Source organism: Macaca thibetana, chromosome 5 (assembly GCF_024542745.1).
Source record: "Macaca thibetana thibetana isolate TM-01 chromosome 5, ASM2454274v1, whole genome shotgun sequence".
In the NCBI taxonomy this organism is placed as follows: Eukaryota; Metazoa; Chordata; class Mammalia; order Primates; family Cercopithecidae; genus Macaca; species Macaca thibetana.
The window spans coordinates 36,007,709-36,027,243 of record NC_065582.1 but is presented as its reverse complement, the minus strand read 5'-3'; the positions used below and the strand labels follow the sequence as shown (position 1 = coordinate 36,027,243).

The following is a 19,535-nucleotide window of genomic DNA, read 5'->3' as shown; positions in this document are numbered from 1 at the left end:
CTCTCAGGGGTGTACTCCTCCCTGTGAGGTGTGGGGTGTCAGACTGCCCCTAGTGGGGGATGTCTCCCAGTTAGGCTACTCAGGGGTCAGGGACCCACTTGAGCAGGGAGTCTGTCCCTTCTCAGATCTCAACCTCCGTGTTGGGAGATCCACTGCTCTCTTCAAAGCTGTCAGACAGAGTCGTTTGCATCTGTGCAGAGGTGTCTGTGTGTCTTAGTTTACTGTGCCCTGTCCCCAGAGGTGGAGTCTACAGAGACAGGCAGGTTTCCTTGAGCTGCTGTGAGCTCCACCCAGTTCGAGCTTCCCAGCAGCTTTGTTTACCTACTTAAGCCTCAGCAATGGCGGGCGCCCCTCCCCCAGCCTCGCTGCTGCCTTGCCGGTAGATCACAGACTGCTGCGCTAGCAATGAGGGAGGCTCCGTGGGTGTGGGACCCTCCCGGCCAGGTGTGGGATATGATCTCCTGGTGTGCCTGTTTCCTAAAGCGCAGTATTGGGGTGGGAGTTACCCGATTTTCCAGGTGTTGTGTGTCTCAGTTCCCCTGGCTAGGAAAAGGGACTCCCTTCCCCCTTGCGCTTCCCAGGTGAGGCAATACCTCGCCCTGCTTCAGCTCTCGCTGGTCGGGCTGCAGCAGCTGACCAGCACCGATCGTCCGGCACTCCCCAGTGAGATGAACCCAGTACCTCAGTTGAAAATGCAGAAATCACCGGTCTTCTGTGTCGCTCGCGCTGGGAGTTGGAGACTGGAGCTGCTCCTATTCGGCCATCTTGCTCCAAAATCCCCTTTGGCCTATTTATGTAACAACTTGAGAAAAATGTGCATTTTGCTGTTGTTTGGTAGAATATTCTCTGGATGTCTTCTAGGTTTAGTTGGCTGATAGTATCATTCAGGTCTTCTATTTCCTCGTTGATCTTCTGCTCTCGAAAGTATGGTTTTGAAGTCTCCAAATATTGTTGTTGAATTGTCTATTTTCTCTACTTTGTCCTTTCTCAGCACATCCATCCCACCTTCTTCTTTGCCCACATAACTCCTTATATCGTAAAGGATTCATATTGGTGATCTATCTGGCTTTGTTGGGCAGAGGTTAACTTTACTGGTTTGGGGATGGTTTTGTTTAATTTTTCTTTTCTAGCCTTGCATTGCTGTGAGCCAGTGCACACATTCTAATCCTCTGTAGGACAAGTGTTTAATGGTTTTAGACTAGGAAATGTATTAGAGACCATGCTTTACTCGGAGCCCTGCCCTGCTTTTCACTTTCATCAGTGAGTGTTAAATTTGTTAGAAGTTCAAAACACTTAAAAGATTATTATGACCTCCCCACACCATTCCCATATTTTATTCCAAAAACAAACAAAAACACCAAAATCCATTAACTTAGTTTTAAAAATATAAATAAGTACACAATTATCTGGTTTTCTCTCATGATGACTATTTTGATGATTTTTTTGAAAAAACAGAAAATTAAGTGCTTTTTTTCTTCTCCTGTTTTTGGAATTCCCACTTTATTGGCACCCTAAACACAAAGCTTTGTCCATTATGGAGGCACTATAAGAAAGTCTCCTTTGTCCCATAGGACCTGGATGGCAAGTTTCCGGGACATAACTACCACTCCCTCCTCCCATGCCCATGGCAGACACCATCACAACCATACATACATCCTCTTCCATGAAATGTCTGTACATGCTTTCCTCATTTTCTAAGTGCTTTGTTTGATTTTTTTACTGTTAAGTTTTGTGGGTTCTTTGTATATTCTAGATACAAGCCTTTTATTCTTAATCTGTCATTTGTTTTTTTACACTCTTAACAGGGCCTTTTAAATACCCAAGTTTTCCATTTTTATGAGTTTCACTTTATTAATTTTTCCTTTTGTGGATTGTGCTTTTGGTATCAAATCTAAGAACTCTTTGCCACGTTCTAGGTCTTGAAAAGATTAATTTGTCTTATTTTTCAAAAACTTTTATAGTTTTATATTTTACCCTTAAGGTAATGGTTCATTTGAGTTAACTTTTATATGCAATGTTAGATTTAGATTTTTAATTTTTTTATTTGCCTGTGGGATATCCAGTTGCTCCAGCACCTTTGTTGAAAAGGCAATTTCTACTCCACTGAATTCCATTCACATCTTTGTCAAAAGTTAATTGAGTATATTTGTCTGGATTCATTTCTGGATTCTGTTCTATTCCGCTGATCTGTTCTGTCCTCCACACTGTCCTGATTACTGTAGCTATATAGTAAGCCTCAACATGGGAAGAATGATTTCTCCCACTATATTATTTTTCAAAATAATTTTGGCTAGTTTAGAGCATTTTTATTTTAACATGTATTTTAGAATAAGGTTACCCATGTTTACAAAAAGCTTGCTGAGATTTTGATAGGAATTGCTTTAAATCTGTCAGTCAGTTTGGGGAGAATTGACATTTTTACTATATTAAGTCTTCAAATCTATGATCATAGCATATCTCTCCAATTATTTAGGCCTTCTTCGATGTCTTTCATCAGCATTTTGGATTTATCAAAATATAGAACCTGACAGATTTAGATTTAAACCTAAGTATTTTATTTTCTTTGGAGCAATTCTAAATGGTTATGATGTTTTATACTAACAACAAACAGCTTGTTGGTATGTACAAATGCAGTCACTTTTGTGTGTCAATCTTGTATCCTGTGACCTTACCCAACTCACTTATTAGTTCTCAGAGTGGTTTGTAGATTCCTTGGGATTTTTAAAATGTAGATAATTGTCTTTGTAAATAGACAATGTTTTTTTAAACACAGTTTGTATGCCAGTTGTTTCTTTTCCTTGCCTCATTTGACTGTCTGGAACTTCCAATATGATGTTGAATAAGAAAGGAGAAAGTGGACATCCTTGCCTTGTTCCTGATCTTAGAATGAAAGCACTTACCGTTAAGTATGATACTAACTGTAGGATTGTTGGTAGATGCTCTTCGAGGTTAAGAGCATTCCTAGTTTGCTGACCGATTTTATCATGAATGAATATTGCATTTTATATGCTTTTATATCACATCAATTGATATGATCATGATTTTTTTCTTTAGCCTGTTGATATAGTAGATTACATGAATTAATTTTTGAGTATTATACCAGGCTTGCATACCTTGAATAAACCAGCATAGTTATCGTATATTATTCTTTTTATGTATTACTGGATTTCATTTGCTAACATTTTGTTGAAGATTTTCCTGTCTAAGTTAACAGGAGATATTGATTTGTAGTTTTCTTTTTTGTGTGTGCTGTCTTTGTCTGGTTTACGTGTTAGGGCAATACTAGTCTCATAAAACGAGTTGGGAGGCATCCCTTCCTCTTCTGTTTTCTGGAAGAGATTGTGTAAAATTGGTGTTATTTCTTTTTTAAATGTTTGGTAAAATTCTCCAGTGAAACTTTCTGGGCCTGGAGATTTTGATTTTTAGTGTTATTTTAATATGAACTTATTGCTACCCATAAGAACAAATGGGGCCCAGGAAGACTGTGTTTAGGGATGTTTGGGGAGGTTTGGGTCTCAGTTACTATTGTCTGTCATATGTGTATTTGTTACATTAGATCATGAGCTTCTTGAAGGGTAGCCATCGTGTGTTGGTCATCATTGGAATCCCAGCACCTAGGACAGTACCTTGCACATACTGAGTACTCAGTGTAAGGTTGCTGAGTAATGGAACTGACTCTCAGCACTTTGATTGTTGCAGACTGGAACCTTGATGCTTCTTAGGGAAGCCAAGGGAGAAGAGGGCAGCACAAAAATGCCCGAGTCTTCTTTTGGGGGTGGAAAAGTCTTTTTTGAAGAAGAGAGAAGTAGATAATATTTGTGATCTCATTCTTCCTCTTGCCTGCCTGAACTGCTACCATTCAGGCTCTGAACTACCCAGTGTACCAAGAAGCTGGTGTGTGGAGCACTGGTGGTGGGGAAGAGCAGATGCAGACTAGTGCCCCTTCCTGCTGTGGGTGTCTTCAGACACAGAAACAAGTTCTGAGAATTACACTTCAGCATAGAGAATGGAAAGGAGATGAGAATGTATCAAGCTTAGGCATAACTTACTGAGTACTAGTTCTTAATTATTTATAGATGAGAAGACTGAGGCTTGAAGAAACTATTGACTTGCCTAGGTCTCTCTGAATTTCAAAAGTTATACCAAGGAACTTGATACTTTTACTGCAGCTTCTAGTCTGTTAAGTGATTTATCTTAATATACTTTAGATGATACAGCTGTAGAAAATTTTGTACCGGTTACTGACACCAAGCTCTAGTGCTTTTCTCATTTCATTACATAAAATAATAAATTAATGGTTATTACTACTCTGAACTGGAACATCTTGAGACAGATTCTTTGCTTTGCCCTTCTAACACTATCTGCATTAACTGACACCTTTAGTAATTGAACTTTTTTTTAGCATTTACCTATCTGTATCACTCTCTGGACAGTAATGGAGTATATTTTAAGGTATTTTGTTTTATTATGTTTAATTAGTATTTGTTTCTGAGCAATAATGTATTTAATCATTTTGCAAGTTGAGAATGTTTTAATGTTATTGACTATAAAATCTATGGGTCTTATGCTAGATTTATTTGTAGTGTCTAGGGCAATAGCTTCAGCATAATGTTGCACAATATCATTGTTGATTGGTCAATATGTAAAACTGATGATACTTAATTTCTAAGGCTGTGTCTTAATAGAAGATGTTCTGGTTCAACTTATTAAAAGTTCTCTTCTTATAAATACCTTTGCCCAGATCCTAATCTCCACTTAAACCCAACATTCTATTTTCAACTCAAGTGAACCACTCTCTCTTCTAAGCCATCCCTGGTGCATGTACATATCTCCCTCTTAACATAGAGCATTGGGGTTATTTGTTTGCATGCCTCTCTTCCTTATTGGATTATGAGTTCCTTTTGAGAAGGATTCATTGCTGTATTACCAGTGCCTAACACAATCCCTGTGGAATACAAGTTGAAGGATGGCAAAATCATTGTGTATCCACCATCTAGACCAATGTCTGGCATGTGGTAAGCACTCAATTTGTATTTATTGAATGAATAAGCCAATGTCAATAGTTTGTGCTCAGTAAATAGTTGCTGAGCTAATAAATTAATTTGTGTTTGTGCAGTGTGTTTCATAGGCAAAAATCAAATTGTTCAATAATCCAGATTCAGTGACTGCATGAGGGATACATATACTAGGATTTGCTTTTCAAGGTAACCCCATCCATTAAGAGCATTGCAAACTTGATAGTAAATAAGAGTTGAAAGATAAAAAGTCCAGCCAAATTATTTAATGAGAGAACAGGGAATCAGGAATTGCTATAGTTTGAATGTATCCACTAAAATTCATGTGTTGGGAAGTTAATCTCCAGTGCAACAGTGTTGCGAGGTGAGACCTTTAAGAGGTGATTAAGTCATGACGATTCTGCCCTGTGAATAAATGAATGCCATTATTGCAGGTGTGGATTATTTACTGTGGGAGTGGGTTCCTGATAAAAATAATAAGTTTAGTCCCTTTCCATTCTGTGTGTTGCACACTCTCTTACTCTTTCTCCTTTCACAATGGGATGAAACAGCATGAAGGCCCTTGTTGGATGCCAGTACCATGCTCTTGAACTTCCCAACCTCCAGAACCATGAGGCACATAAATTTCTATTGTTTGTAAATTACCCAGTCCATGGTATTTTGTTACAGAGCAGAAAACAGACTAAGACAGAAATGGAGGGTGTTTTTAGACAAAACTGATCGTTTTTAATCCTGTGAATTTCAATATACTGGTTTGTGCATGTAGACACTGCCTTCATCCTTTGTTCACTTAGAAAATGCTATCCTAAAATCTTTTATAAATACCTCTTATAGAACAACTCATTTCTCAAGCTATATTATTAAAGGGAAGAGGAATTAAATGCATAGCAGATATGTAGTTTTTAAAAAACGTTTTTTGAGAGACAGGGTCTTGCTATGTTGCCAGGCTGGTCTCAAACTCCTGGCCTCAAACGATCTTCTCACATCAGCCTCTCATGTAGTTGGGATTACAGATATGAGCCACTATACCTGGCTATTTAGGCTAATCCCCACTTTGGGCATTTTAAGATCATGAGTCATCTTAGGAAACTCAGAAATCCAATATTCTTGATTACTTACTTTCCTCTTCCTATGGTAGATGGAAATTCACGTTTTCATCTGCCCACAAAAGAAATCTGATAGTTGAAAAAGTAAGAATATAATCATGATTATTGATACGGTATAATCATGATCAAACAAAAACCTACCTGCTCTGCCCCAATGAGCACGTCTCATTGGCTTGTGCCCTCGTCAAAGATACGAACAAGAGGCATGAGGTAGAAGAGTTGGAAAGTCTATGGAGAGACATATAGTCATGCACCACTAACAACATTTTGGTCAGTGATAGACTGTGTATACAGTAGTGGTCCCATAAAATTATAATGGAGCTGCCCTATACAGGTGTACCGTATTTTATCTTTTATACCATATTTTTCTGTACCTTTTCTATATTTAGATATGTTTAGAAACGCAAGTACTTACCATTGTGTTACAACTGACTACAGTATTAAGTACAGTAACATGCTCTATAGCTTTGTAGCCTAGGAGCAATAGGCTCTACCATATAGCCTAGATGTGTAGTAGGCTACACCATCTAGGATTGGGTGAGTACACTCTACGATGTTCACTCAATGACAAAATGGTTTTACAGTGTGTTTCTCAGAACACTCCCCTGTTTTTAAGTGAAACATGACTATGTATGACAGGAGGCAGACATTTGGGTGATACCAGAGCTGCTAACTCCTTAAAACATGACCAAAGGAGGCATGTATGTCATTAACCTGCTCCCCAGAACTGAAGTTTTTGCATTCCATTCCATGAGCACATGACTTTTGGCTTAAATGGAAAGGGAACGTTCAGGTGGGTCAGTTTCTTCCAAATTTTTCTTTCCATTAGTTTTGGCTCATTGTACATATTTCCCACTTCTGATTCCTGATTCCTTGGTTTACTGCTTCCTCTCTTTTTGTTTTATCTTATCTTCCCCTTTTTTCCCCTGCCTTTTCTAAGGTCCCTAGTTTCCCACTCTAAATATTTAAAATGAGTATTGGCCTTGATCCATGAGCACCCCCTTTTAATCCAGCCCATAGGCACCCTGTGAATAGGGTGAGTCCTGAGTTGTAGAAATAGATGAGAAGCAGAGTCAAGTGGCAGCCCAGAGGAGCCTGAAAGGGGCCATCCAAACCATGTAGCCCAGGCTGTGGACTGTAGGAACTTTATTCCAGAAGAACTTGAGATGCTGTAGAGAGATGAACATGGATGTACATTCAGGAAACTTAAACTAAATTGATAAAACGTCATCAGATAAAGGCTTTACATGAATGCCACTAGAAATTCCAGATTTGATGGGGAAACCATTGCCCTCATGTATTACCTGTACTCTATTTGTAACTTATCAGTTATAAATATGTAATTATGAAATTTATTTTCTTTCACTCTCTCATATAAGCTTTGTAAGAACCAAGAGTAATGTCTGTATCCCCAGCACTTAGAACACGGCCTGACACGTTGCAGAGGCTCAATAAATATTTATTGAATAAATGAGTGCCATCATGTTTCTATAATCCACTTACAGGTTGAATAAAAGGCAGAATTTGTGTTCAGAGAAGCCTTTAGTTTCAGCCCTGGCTCTGCCTCTGATGAGCTGTGCTGCTTAATCTCTCTGAGCCTAATAGAATTGCTGTGGAGATCCTATACTAAAATGAAGTGTTTGGATGGACATTGCTGTGGTCTGAATGGTTGTGTCCACTCCAAAATTCTTTTGCTGAGATTGAATCTGCAATGTGTTGGTGTTAGGAGATGGGGCCTTTGGAAAGTGACTAGGTCGTGAGGGTTGAGCCCCATGAATAGGATTAGTGCCCTTATAAAAGAGGCTGGAGGGAGCTTGTTCACCCCTTCTGCCATGTGAGGACACGGCAAGAAGGCACCATCTGTGAAGCAGAGAGCCCTTATTAGACACCAAAATCTGCCACCACCTTGATTTTGGACTTTGCAGCCTCCGGAACTGTGAGCAACAAATTTCTGTTGTTTATAAACTACCCAGTATAAGGTATTTTGTTATAGCAGTCGGAAAGGACTAAGGGACATTTAATGGACAGATGTCTGTCTCTTCCTTTTTATCCTAATTCAAGTTTTCACCATCCCCTTCCTCCTCCTTGCATTACAGTGGATACTCTCCAAATCATGGCTCTCTTTATCTGAGGGTTAGATTTGAGTTGGGGAAGGAATTAACATTTTTGCAGTGGTGATCCTTTTTCATTATGAAAAATCTCAGAAAATGAAAAGCACAACTGTAAAGCTCATAAGCCTTAAGTTTAGGGCAGTGTTTCCACATAGCTGCAGCTGGACTGCTCAGAAGGGTCAAAAGAAGGCAACCCCTTTCCAGAGGCTGCAAGTCGCTGCTTCTACAGGGTCAGCAGCGGTGAAATCTGTGAGATACGGGGCAGGGTGGTGGAGGGGGAGACACTTTCTGAGTCACTTGAGAAGTAGATCACTTTAAACTGCTGGAGGGCTGGGCTCATGGAAGGAAGTGACGTCTCATGCATAGCTCCATTCCCAGTTCCTTTTACTAAGAAGACAAGACAGAAGACAAAGAATAGGTAAAACAGGATGTAAAGTTTATATACAAGAATATAATGTTTATCTGAAATATTTACAGTGTTGGTTAAAGCAATATTTTTACAACTTTTAAAGGTAAACTACTATGTATATTACAGGTAAGCTACAGTGGGTTTAATTTGCAAAAGTTAAGTAAGAAATGTTTTAAACAAGGTTTAAAGTACTCAAGTCAATTATAAAGTTCGTATCTTTTGCCTTTTACTTGAAGAAATCATGCTATAGAAATGGTTAATGTGCTTTTAATAAATGGAAGTACTGTAGCTGGAATGTGATACATGTAACAGTTGAAGTTCCCATTGAAGGTACAAAATGATGAATTGTTGTAAGACTTAGACACTGAGTCTCAGTCTGGAGCTGAGGAAGATGTTGAGATAACAGCCAGCTTTATCTCAACAGGGTTGTGACCAACAAGTTTGGGCCACAGAGAAAATTGAAGCAATTTGCACGTTGTGACCACCTCAGTGGGAAGTGAAAATCAGCTGACTCAAAACAACAAACAACAAACAACCAGACCCAAGTCACAGTTGCACCTATTCAAAACTAGCTTTAACATGAGCTATTTTTAAACATCATAAAAAATATTCATGATTTTATTAGTTTGAATATTTCTACAAGATTCGGGTGGGCTTTTCCTTTAAGCGAAAACAGCTATCCACTCCTGTGGCCCCCTGGGGCCTTATAACTCAGGAAATGCTGGGGATGCAAACGTGCAAAAGGCAGGGGGAAGCTGTCCAGGCTGAGGCTGGAGCAGCTGGGAGTGTGCTTGGGAAATGGGAGCTGAGATCCCAGAGCAGAAATGGTCAGCCGTGCTCTGGAGCAGGCCTGTCGGAGCCATCAGGATGCCAGGACTAGCACTGCAGCTTGCGGATGCTGCGGGAGATGCGCTTGAACTCTCTCTGCCCCTTCTGCCACCGCTTCACCGAGGTGATCACCAGCTCCCCACCCTGTTTCTGTCCCATGACCAGATAGGGCGCGTTGATGTCGTTCATCTCCTCACAGGTGCACTGCAAGCTGTCTTTGAGCCACAGCACCGATTTCTTCAGGTCCCTTTCGGACACACCATTCAGCTTGTAAATGGTCTTGCTCTTGGTCTCCAGGATGATTTTGGTATCTCGGTTGATGTAGGTTATCTCCTTCACTTTTATTTTCAGTGCTATGAGAGACGGCAGAAAGAGTCATATCAGTTATAATGAGGGAATACAGTATACCTTCCCCCATTCTGCCTACTCATGTGACTTGTCCTGGACGAGGAAAGAGAGGCTTCCTAGAGCTAATGGGACCCTCAGAGGCTGCAGATCGGGGGTTGGGAGCTAGGGGCAGCAGGTGGCTCCACTGCTAAGCCTCAAAGCATTTGCCAGGCACTTTGTTTCCAATCAGCCATTTTTTCAAAACTCTTTCTCTTTGCAGGACTCAGTGAACTTTTCTTCTCCTTTCCTCACCCACCCTTGTGTTTGTAAGAAGGTTGCATGTGGTGCATGCTCTCCCCAACAAATGACTTCCTCTATTGGAAACTTAAGCATGAAAAGAAATGCCTGACTCTTAGGTGAAACATGATCCTTCTGTGGCCGTAAACTTTAAACTCAATTTATTATGTAGGAGAGGTTTTTGGACAAACCTGTAAGGAAACTGTATCACACAATCATTGTTTTCTAAAGAACAGATTACAGGGAAGGAGAATTGATCTTACAGCTGCATTTGATTTGGTAAAGTAACTAGGAGAAAAAATATGCAAGTCTCTTTTTAACAGCACAACATGTTTAGTCATAAAAGTGTTTTTCTGAAGACCTCATCCTTATATGCTATCATTTGCCTGTCCAAGGCCAAGGCGTTTACAGATCATATATGTACTGTTTCCAAAATGTATGTGTAGACTCGTTAGAATGAGAAGACCAAAAGTAAGTGGTTTACTATAAAGGACACGTTTTATAGTCATGAACAGTATGCTCTGGGAATGAAAGCCCTACAAACGTACATGCTGGAATTAAATTTCAAGACTCCATGAAAGCAGGAAAAGAATAGAATTTTAAGGTTAGAAGGGATCATCCTATTAAAATCGCTTGTTAGTACACAAAGAATCTTAAATCCAGAGAAGTTTAGTGACTTGCATGAGGTCACCCAGTTTAGGTTGTTTCCTAGAACTCTGGTTGCCAAACCTCCTCCTGTAATACCACTGTAGTGTCTTGAGGCAATGTCAATGTTTTTGTACTGGTTGCAGCATAAACTTGCCCAGCTGCAATGTGTCCTAAGACCCTGGGTGACCCTGACAGCTATTCCGTATAGATGATGTGTAAGTATGACTTCCTGACTTTGATGGAGTTTAATCTATGTTTAAATTAGTAATAGAGGAAGATTTTTCTGTGTTGCGTATAACTGTTTTTGAGATTTTCTTTTTCTCTTTTTAAATATCAGAAAGGGAATTTGACTGAGTATGGCTTTCTAGCCAACCAGGAAATTATAGACGCTACATCAGGTAAATCAAAGATGCTATGACTTGGCCAACCATGGTTTTGTCTGGTATGATATGCATCTGAACTGTGGTACTGAGTTCTCAGTTTTTGAGACTCAAGTCATGGAATAAGCCATACTTGTGGAAATGTTGCATGCTCTTGTGTCCTCTGCGTTGGGAGTAGGGTGTTGGATAGACCTTACCATGGTGGGAGAAATGGACTGATTACACTTTACCTGGGAGCGTTGTCTGTAGTACAGATAGGGCATATATAAGATTTCACCTGGCCAAATGAAACATTCTCAAGCTCCAAACATCAGAAAAAACCATCACTTTTAACCAGGAGGAAGATTTATTAGTCGTCTTTGTCTAGCTCTAAAATAACTAATTTTGCAAATGTTTATCATGAGAAAACATTAGGGATTTTCTCCTTGGATTTTCAGCTAGGCCCAAACAGAGAGAATCGAATCCCCCACATAACCTTTCCTGTCCTGGAGGATGTGACTGAGGATGCAGGATGGGATAGGAAGCAGAGGTGATGATACTTTCTGGTCCTACAATAGGTTGTATATATAGGAAGGTAGTTCTGAACCGTTTTTTTATTTGCCAGTACTTGCACCATTGAATTTCCCTTGTACTTCAGGAGCACAGTAGGGAAGAGGTGATGCCTTCCAGAGTAGTCAAGTCAAATAAATCAGATTTCTATGCTTGTTCCTCCTACTCTTCCATTATTCACAAAGAACAGAGGCAAGATGGAATAGTGCTTATAAACCAACAATCTTATGACGCAGTTCTTGAAATTCTGCTTCATTATCCCTCTGTGGGTCAAAATGAGAGTGAAGAAATAGAAAACAAAGCTTGTGAGGTATCTATGCATGTGATACCTTAAGTGTGATAACTTCTGTGTTGTTTTGAAAGGCTTTCTCTCTGTAAGGAGAGAGCACACTAAGGCACACAGGCATCCATGTTTTGGCTCATGTCTTGATAGGGCATCCTTAGAAAGGGGGTATTCTGTAAGGTCGGCCACAAAACAAGCAAGTAATAGGTGTGTGTGTGTGTGTGTGTGTGTGTTTCCCAAAGCCAGTTGTTATGGAGCTCCACAATATAACAATCAACTTTTCATGGAAGTCAGGAAGGATCTGTTTTATATGTAGTGCAAAGGATATAAACTGCCAGAAGAACATGATATTTTATAGACTTTTTAATATAAATTTTATATAAATGATATTTTTCTATCTTGCCCTTAATGATATAGCATGGGGGCTGAGAACTGTGTTTTGGTAAGGCTCTGGTGATTGGGAATTATCTGCTGCTAACATGCCTGGCCCTCAGCCAGTTTGAGGGTTGTGGACATTTGAAAACAGGTGTATGAAACTCCGTCAGCCCCATTTGTGGCTCCTCCTGAGGGGAAAGGTTGCTAAGGACTTTGAGCTACCTCCCTTCTTTCTCCCTCCTCAGCAGTGTGAAGCCTTTCCCAACCCTGGGGCTATGGTGGTTCTGGGACCAGTCAGAGTTAAACCCAGGACACTTTCTGGAAGAGACCTGGAGCTGTCAAAGTGTAGGGATTGGATGGTTCTAGAGTTTTAGGGACCTGACCAGGACTGAGATTTCTGGGATGGCAAGGTAAGGAGACTGAGAGCTGGAGTTATTTCCCTCAGTCTCGAGGACTATGTTGAATATGTAGAAGTGTTAATATGGGTCTATTAGACTCCATTATTGATTGACAGAGCAGGGAACATGTCTATTTATGAGTAAGTTCAGCCTTGTGCCTGAATAAATACTTTTTAGAAAGGTACCAATAATTCCGACATACCAAAAAGTACCTGCCCTTGGAAAAGGATAAAAGCAAGAATGCCTCTGGGTGAAGTTCCTGGTCATTCCCAGCTCTGAATTTAGCATTGATCCTGTGTCTAGCTGGGCTCCTCTTCTGATCTGAGAGCCCTGAAGTCAGCAGATGAGGTGCTTGTGGAGTTCTATGCAGACAAAGTCCCATCTCTCTTTCCCCTTATGATCCTGTTTTCAGGGGAGTGACTTGCAACTTATGGAACATATTGCATGTGTTTTTTATTGTCCCCAAACACCATGTCATCTATCATGTATCTTGCTAAAGTAAATCTCTAAGACTTTTTTTTTTTTCTTTTTAAAACTATTTCAAAACTGTGGCAAATGTGTCTAGACTTAGTCATACAAAAATTTACAAAAACCTTTTAAAAGGGATTTTAAGGTGGTGGTTTAAGGTTGTTAGGTGTTCCATGTTAGGTGTCTTCTCAGTAAGCCACTCTTCTTTTTCAATTTAAGGAACCCCTCCTCGACAAATTATTAATCAGTGCCTTGGATATATTCACTAATGGTAGAGCACAGAGGAGCAAATCATTATGGGTTATAAAGAAAGTAAAAATATTTTTATTTGTGGCCAATTTAATGCCTTGAATCTGTTTGGCTGGGGCTAATATTTACACTTCCATCCCTGGTGGACATGTTAAGTAATCAAAAGAAAACAGGACTCGGGATTATGCCTGTTGGCAAAAAAAAAAAAAAAAAAAAAAAAAAAAAAAAAAAAAAAAAAAGATTTAAAATGTGCCATTGGAAATTGATCATCTGAATAATTTTCATTATTTGAAATGTGCCATTGGAAATTGATAACCAGAATAATTTTCATTATTTGATTATTGGCTTAACAGAACAATGAGTCTTAGCTGACAAGATACATCGCAATGCTAGACAGTTACATAAGGAGGAAACTAGGATAGATCAAGTTAGATGGTTTTGGGAAACATGAGCTATAATGGTATTTACCCAACCTTTATCTGGCAACATCATAATGATTTGTACCTTGAAGATTTACTGGTAAATAAAACTTCTGAATGTGAAATCTGTTGTTGTTGTTGTTGTATTACTTACCAAAATCATTTTTACAAAGTGTTTCCATTATGTCGTTGTCGTCATCATTTTTATTTTTGCAGGCTTCACATACCTTTGGAGCTAGAAATGTAGAAAACAGTCTTTAGTAAGTTTACTTAAAAGGGAACAGCAGGTGGCGTTTGTAAACAATTCAAAGAGACTCATCCAGGCAAAAGTAGCGATTGTCCTATTTAACCTCAGCTTCTGCCTCCTCTGTAAAAGTAGGATCACTCATTCGTAAGAAAGTTCCCCCATGCTTCCCATTTTTTTGAGGGGTGGGAGCAAAATGAGAATTCCTATATGTTGTTGTGTTTAATAAATTATGACTCAAATAAAAAGGGAGTTGTGGGCAGAGTGTACAAGTGTGTGTAGTTATGGTTAACTGAGTCAGGGTGCAGCTTTTCAGCTCATCCTCCCAAGCTCTGGGAAATGCAGTCTGAAAAAGTTATTCCCAAGGCCTTTCGAAGGAGAAAGCAACCAAAGAACCAAAGATCTTTGAAGTGTTTGGGAAAACTGGTAACTATAAAATATAGCCAAAAGATTGTCTTTCTTAGCCACAGGACACCAGTGTAGCTGGCTCTACTCAGCAGAGCTCTGTATCTCAGGGGGCCCAAGTCTGGACTGGGAGGGGTGACTGGCTCGTGTTCCACATATGGGCTGTTTCCACCTTGAAAACACATCTCACTAATTACAATAGCCTGCTCTAAGTGGTTCTGTGTCACCTTGTTCCTTCTGCCAAGATTGTGCTTGAGTTAGGCAGCATTCATTTCATTGCTGTCTGCAAGCTCCCTGGTACAGGTTCTTCTTGCCCTTCTTTGCCTGTTTCAAACTCTCAAAACAAACAAACAAACAAACAAACAAACCTGTTTCTGAAGCTAATCAAAGATGAAGCAAAACAGTTTAGTGGTCTGATCAAACCTAGGGATTGTATACTAGCACAATTATCAGAAGGCCTCCTAAAAGCTTTTCTAAGAGTCTGATTTCTTGGGAAAAGTAAAAAAAAAAGAACAACTATATTTCCCTTCTCTCATTTATAAATGTGTTAATTATGTCTTTAAAATTTAGGTGAAATTAGAAGATTTTTCGTAATATGAAATTTAATGTTCATAGAAAACTATGTGACTTAATAGAAGTGTTATTTATCAAATTAGAAAAATCACAAAGATGGAATTTTGAAGAACATGAACTTTTATTTTGAAGGAGAAACGTGGCTTTTTGGAGAAATGTAAGATGCGTAATGTTGCTGCTGATAGTGGGAAGAAATAAAAGCAAAATACATAAAACTGCCCTTAAGTCCCCTCACCCAAACAAAATCAAACGTTTCTAATTAGGAGCTCTCAGAATGTATATAAAATGTTACTAACCTGTATTGGTTGGTCTATGGTATATGTTGGACAAATGCTTGAAAAATGCCAAACATTTGCAATAAATTAGAAATCTAACCAATAAGATGATTGCAAACTCATGGTCCCTGCCAGGAAAGATTGCTAAAGAACTCTGCATTTGCTTTAACTAATGATGTCTGTAGGAAAACAACTAGAGATTGAAAGGGAGAGGCTGCTGAAGCCCTGAAAGGGATTAGGAAGCTCCCTTTTCCAACCCAGGGGACCCAAATCAGCTCAGGCACATTGTATATGTTTTTCTTTCAGAAAAAATATCGAGAGCTCATGCGGTTTTCATTGCTTTGATGGTTTTTGCACAGGAACTCTCCCTCCGTTTTCTAAAAACTTGGGAATCTCTTTTGCATGATTTTTCTCCAGCTAATCACAACCACTCCTAAGTTAAAAACTGATAGCGATAGAAAATTGATTTCCAGAGATTCCCTTTACGCCCTCTTCCTCAAGTACCTGAGCAGTTACAACCAATGCTCAATTTTCCACACACTCCGTGCCAGTCCCGGTTTTATTTCCAAAATCTAAATTGACAAAGGACAAAAAGTACCTTAAAAGATTGTCTACTTGTACATCCTGGTTTTCCTGCCTGTACGGGAAATGTCCCTGTGACTAGAATCCTGCCCAGTGGTAGGAAGCTGCAGAATGAGGCTGAGCGAGGGCCCTCTGGCCAGAGTGCTCACCACCAACTCCTCCATCAAACACCACTTCCAACGCTCTGCGTGGCTCCAGTGCTAGCTAGCATCTTTAACAATAATCGTGTATCTATTTTTTTTTAACCGCCGTTCAGTTCTTCGGTTTTTTTTTTTTAACTGCCCTTAAGTATAACTGGTACAACTCGGGAGCAGAATGCGAGACTTGGGTGGTGGGGGAGGGGTGCCTCAAATTTGATACAGGCTTGTCATGATGACAGACCAGGTCAGGAAGAACTTCTGCCCTTCCTGCTACTGGCACCCCAAGCAGGGATGCACTGGGTTGCGTGGCAGGGGCGGGATCTCCTGGGAGCGTGTCAGCCAAGCAGAGAGTGGGGAAACAAGCGGGAAGGCTTACCTTCCTCGGTGGCCGGCAGGAGGTGGTCGCTACTAGCGAGGGGGATGCAGAGGTCGTTGTCTTGGGGGAAACGGTCGCACTCGAGCATGTCGGGCCAGGGGAAGCCGAAGGCGGACATGACCGGGGCGCAGCGGTCCTTCACCTGCACGCAGAGCGAGTGGCACGGCTGGATGGTCTCGTCTAGGTCGTCGAGGCAGACGGGGGCGAAGAGCGAGCATAGGAACTTCTTGGTGTCCGGGTGGCACTGCTTCATGACCAACGGGATCCAAGCGCCGGCCTGCTCCAGCACCTCCTTCATGGTCTCGTGGCCCAGCAGGTTGGGCAGTCGCATGTTCTGGTACTCGATGCCGTGGCACAGCTGCAGGTTGGCCGGGATGGGCTTGCAATTGCTGCGCTTGTAGGAGAAGTCGGGCTGGCCGAAGAGGAAGAGCCCGCGCGCCGAGCCCAGGCAGCAGTGCGAGGCGAGGACGAGCAGCAGCAGCGAGCCGGGGCCCTGCAGCATCGTGGGCGCGCGACCCCGAGGGGGCAGAGGGAGCGGAGCCGGGGAAGGGAGAGGCGGCCGGAGTCCAAGCTTGTCCCGGGCCCGCTCTCTTCGCTCGGTGCGACTCGGGGGCCTGAAAAGCTGGCAGCCGGTGGCCGGGGCGCGGAGAAGCGGGACACCGGGAAGACAGCGCGGGCGAGGCGCTGCAAGCCGGCGCGCAGCTCCGGGGGGCTCCGACCCGGGGGAGCAGAATGAGCCGCTGCTGGGGCACAGCCAGAGTTTTCTTGGCCTTTTTTATGCAGATCTGCGGGCGGGGGGAGCAAGGGAGGAGCCAATAAAGGGTAATCCGAGGAGGGCTGGTCACTACTTTCTGGGTCTGGTTTTGCGTTGAGATTGCCCCTCACGCGCTTGCTGGAAGGGAATTCTGGCTGCGCCCCCTCCCCAGATGCCGCCGCGCGCCCGCCCTAGGATTTCTTTAAACAACAAACAGAGAAGCCTGACCGCTGTGCCCCAACAGTGAGCGAGCAGGGCGCGGGCTGCGGGAGTGGGGGGCACGCAGGGCACCCCACGAGCCGCCTCGTGGCTAGGTCCTGGCGGGAACGCACCTCGCCCCGCGTGCGGCCAGGGCCTGAGCTTGTTTTGCCCCAGCCCGAAGTTTCTGCTGTGTTGCCAGGCATGGGTGGGAGAGGGTGTGTGTGTGCGCGTGTGTTGGGGGTGGGAGGGCTACGTCCCTGATAGCCGTGTGTGTGTGTGTGTGTGTGTGTGTGTGTGTTGTTGGGGATTGGGGAGCTGCGTCCCTCGTAGCCGCGGAGCCAGCAGCCCCTGGGCTCTTTGTGCCCTGGGATGGAGCTCGGGACCTGCCCGCCCAAGGCCGCCTTGGCGAACTTCGTTTCCCCTCGAATCTCCAGCTACAGTTTAGCAGCCTGTCGGTGTGCTCCCCACTGCCCTAAAAAGAAAAAAAGTCAGAATTATAAATATATTCGTATGAGCAGAACTTTACATGGAAAACGAAAAATACTAATAAAACGGGTTTGTCATATTGTTGGAGTGAGTGCTAGCAAGGGTTTTATCGTTGTAGAAACACCCCTACAAGAGTCTCACCAGTCACACAGGACTGCCCACCATTTCCTCATTTTGGAGAAGAGACTTTCCCTTCTTAAATGAATGGCGTGACTCAATACTCGAAGGCATTACCGGCTCTAACACACAGCCGCCCTTGCAGCAGTGCGCTCTGGAAAGCCGGAGTATGGGCCCCCAGGGCACAGTTTGTAAAGACTGGTGGCCGGCACAAAAGACGGGCACAAAAGATGCGCAGGCTGGAAGGGAGCGAGGTCAGAGGAAGGAGTACTGCCTGGAGATCCACGAGGGCTAAAATTAGCTCATTCATCCCCTACGTACCAGGGGGCACCATGCTGGGCGCTGGATGTGCAGAAATGAACAAACAGGCCGACTTCTGCTCTCGTGGAGCCTGGGATCTAGTGTCTCTGACCGCAAACAGTAAGTTCACAGCTGTAAACCAGGAATAGGGTGCCAGGAAAGGGAAAGTGAGCGTGTGTGTGAGTGTGTGTGTGTGCGCTCGCGCTGGGTTGGGGGGTGGGTTTCTTTTGCCTAATTGTTCCCTGTCTCCCTTTGGGGACCGGAGGCCTTCGCTCTCTTCAGCCTCTCTCTCGGGGTGGCTGTGAAGATCCAAAGAGATAATCCTCGGAGAGCGGAGTTCTTTCATATGTAAGGTGGGCGCATTGTTATTACTTCCCGACCACTTAGCTCCATTCACAGGCTCAGACCCCGGCCTCCTAATTTCCCTCCTTCCGGAAGATGCATTGGCCTTGGCGGCTCCCAGGCCCAAGTTACCAAGCACGCTTTGTGGTCCAGCTGCTTAGAGGAGCCGGGTAATGAATGAGTGGGTGGCAAAAGCCCACTCAGTGTTATCTGCTGACCGTAAACACGCCAGGAAAATCGCCATCTGGAGAGAATGAACATTCTGAACTCCAAGAATCTGCGTCCCTAAGAGCCCAGCTTCCAGGTGCTCTGCTGGGAAAGGGCCCGAGGTAGCTGCAAAAGGCCTCTCTTTCCCCAAATTGGTCCAGGGCCTTTTCGTCTCTAACGAAAGCACCAAGAGGTCTAAAAGCCCCCTTCCCAACATAGACTATTTTGCAATGAAACCCCAAAGGAAACAGAAGCACAACAAACCAAAGAGCTAATAAAAGAGCCTGAGCTCCGAGAGATGCTACGATTTGGGTCTGGGAGTGGGAAAAGGGTCCTCTCGCTTTCACGCCTCCCCATCCCCCCGGCCAACCCCTCAATCCTCAACGCCTTCCCCTGGGGTCACCTCCGCCCCGCAGAGCCCCTTGCTGGGAGTTCAAGGAGCCCGAAGCGGGTCTGGCTGGTTCTAGCCCGGTGCTGCCGCATGCCCGGGAGTGGCTGCGGGCTGCGGCATTGTTTTGGGAGCCCTTGCGGCCCAGCTAGCCGCCAGGAGGCGCTGGGAGTCGCGCCTGAGTCTCCATCCCTGCTGTGCGCAGTGTCCACCTCTGGCCAGCTTGTTTGCCTAGCCCGCGGCGTCCCCTGCAGCCCATCGCTGCTCCTCCCAGAACCCACGC

General features: G+C 43.0%; 1 protein-coding gene across 1 annotated transcript; it reads right to left on the bottom strand.

Annotated features, from left to right (window-relative positions):
- Positions 1-8,647: 8,647 nt before the first annotated feature.
- Positions 8,648-17,239, bottom strand: SFRP2 (secreted frizzled related protein 2). Its single transcript, XM_050792527.1, has 3 exons — positions 16,458-17,239; positions 14,017-14,097; positions 8,648-9,822 (listed from the first exon to the last, which is right to left on the bottom strand). The coding sequence occupies exons 1-3, from the start codon at positions 16,957-16,959 to the stop codon at positions 9,518-9,520; spliced, it is 888 nt and encodes a 295-aa protein (XP_050648484.1). The 5' UTR covers positions 16,960-17,239; the 3' UTR covers positions 8,648-9,517.
- Positions 17,240-19,535: the final 2,296 nt, after the last annotated feature.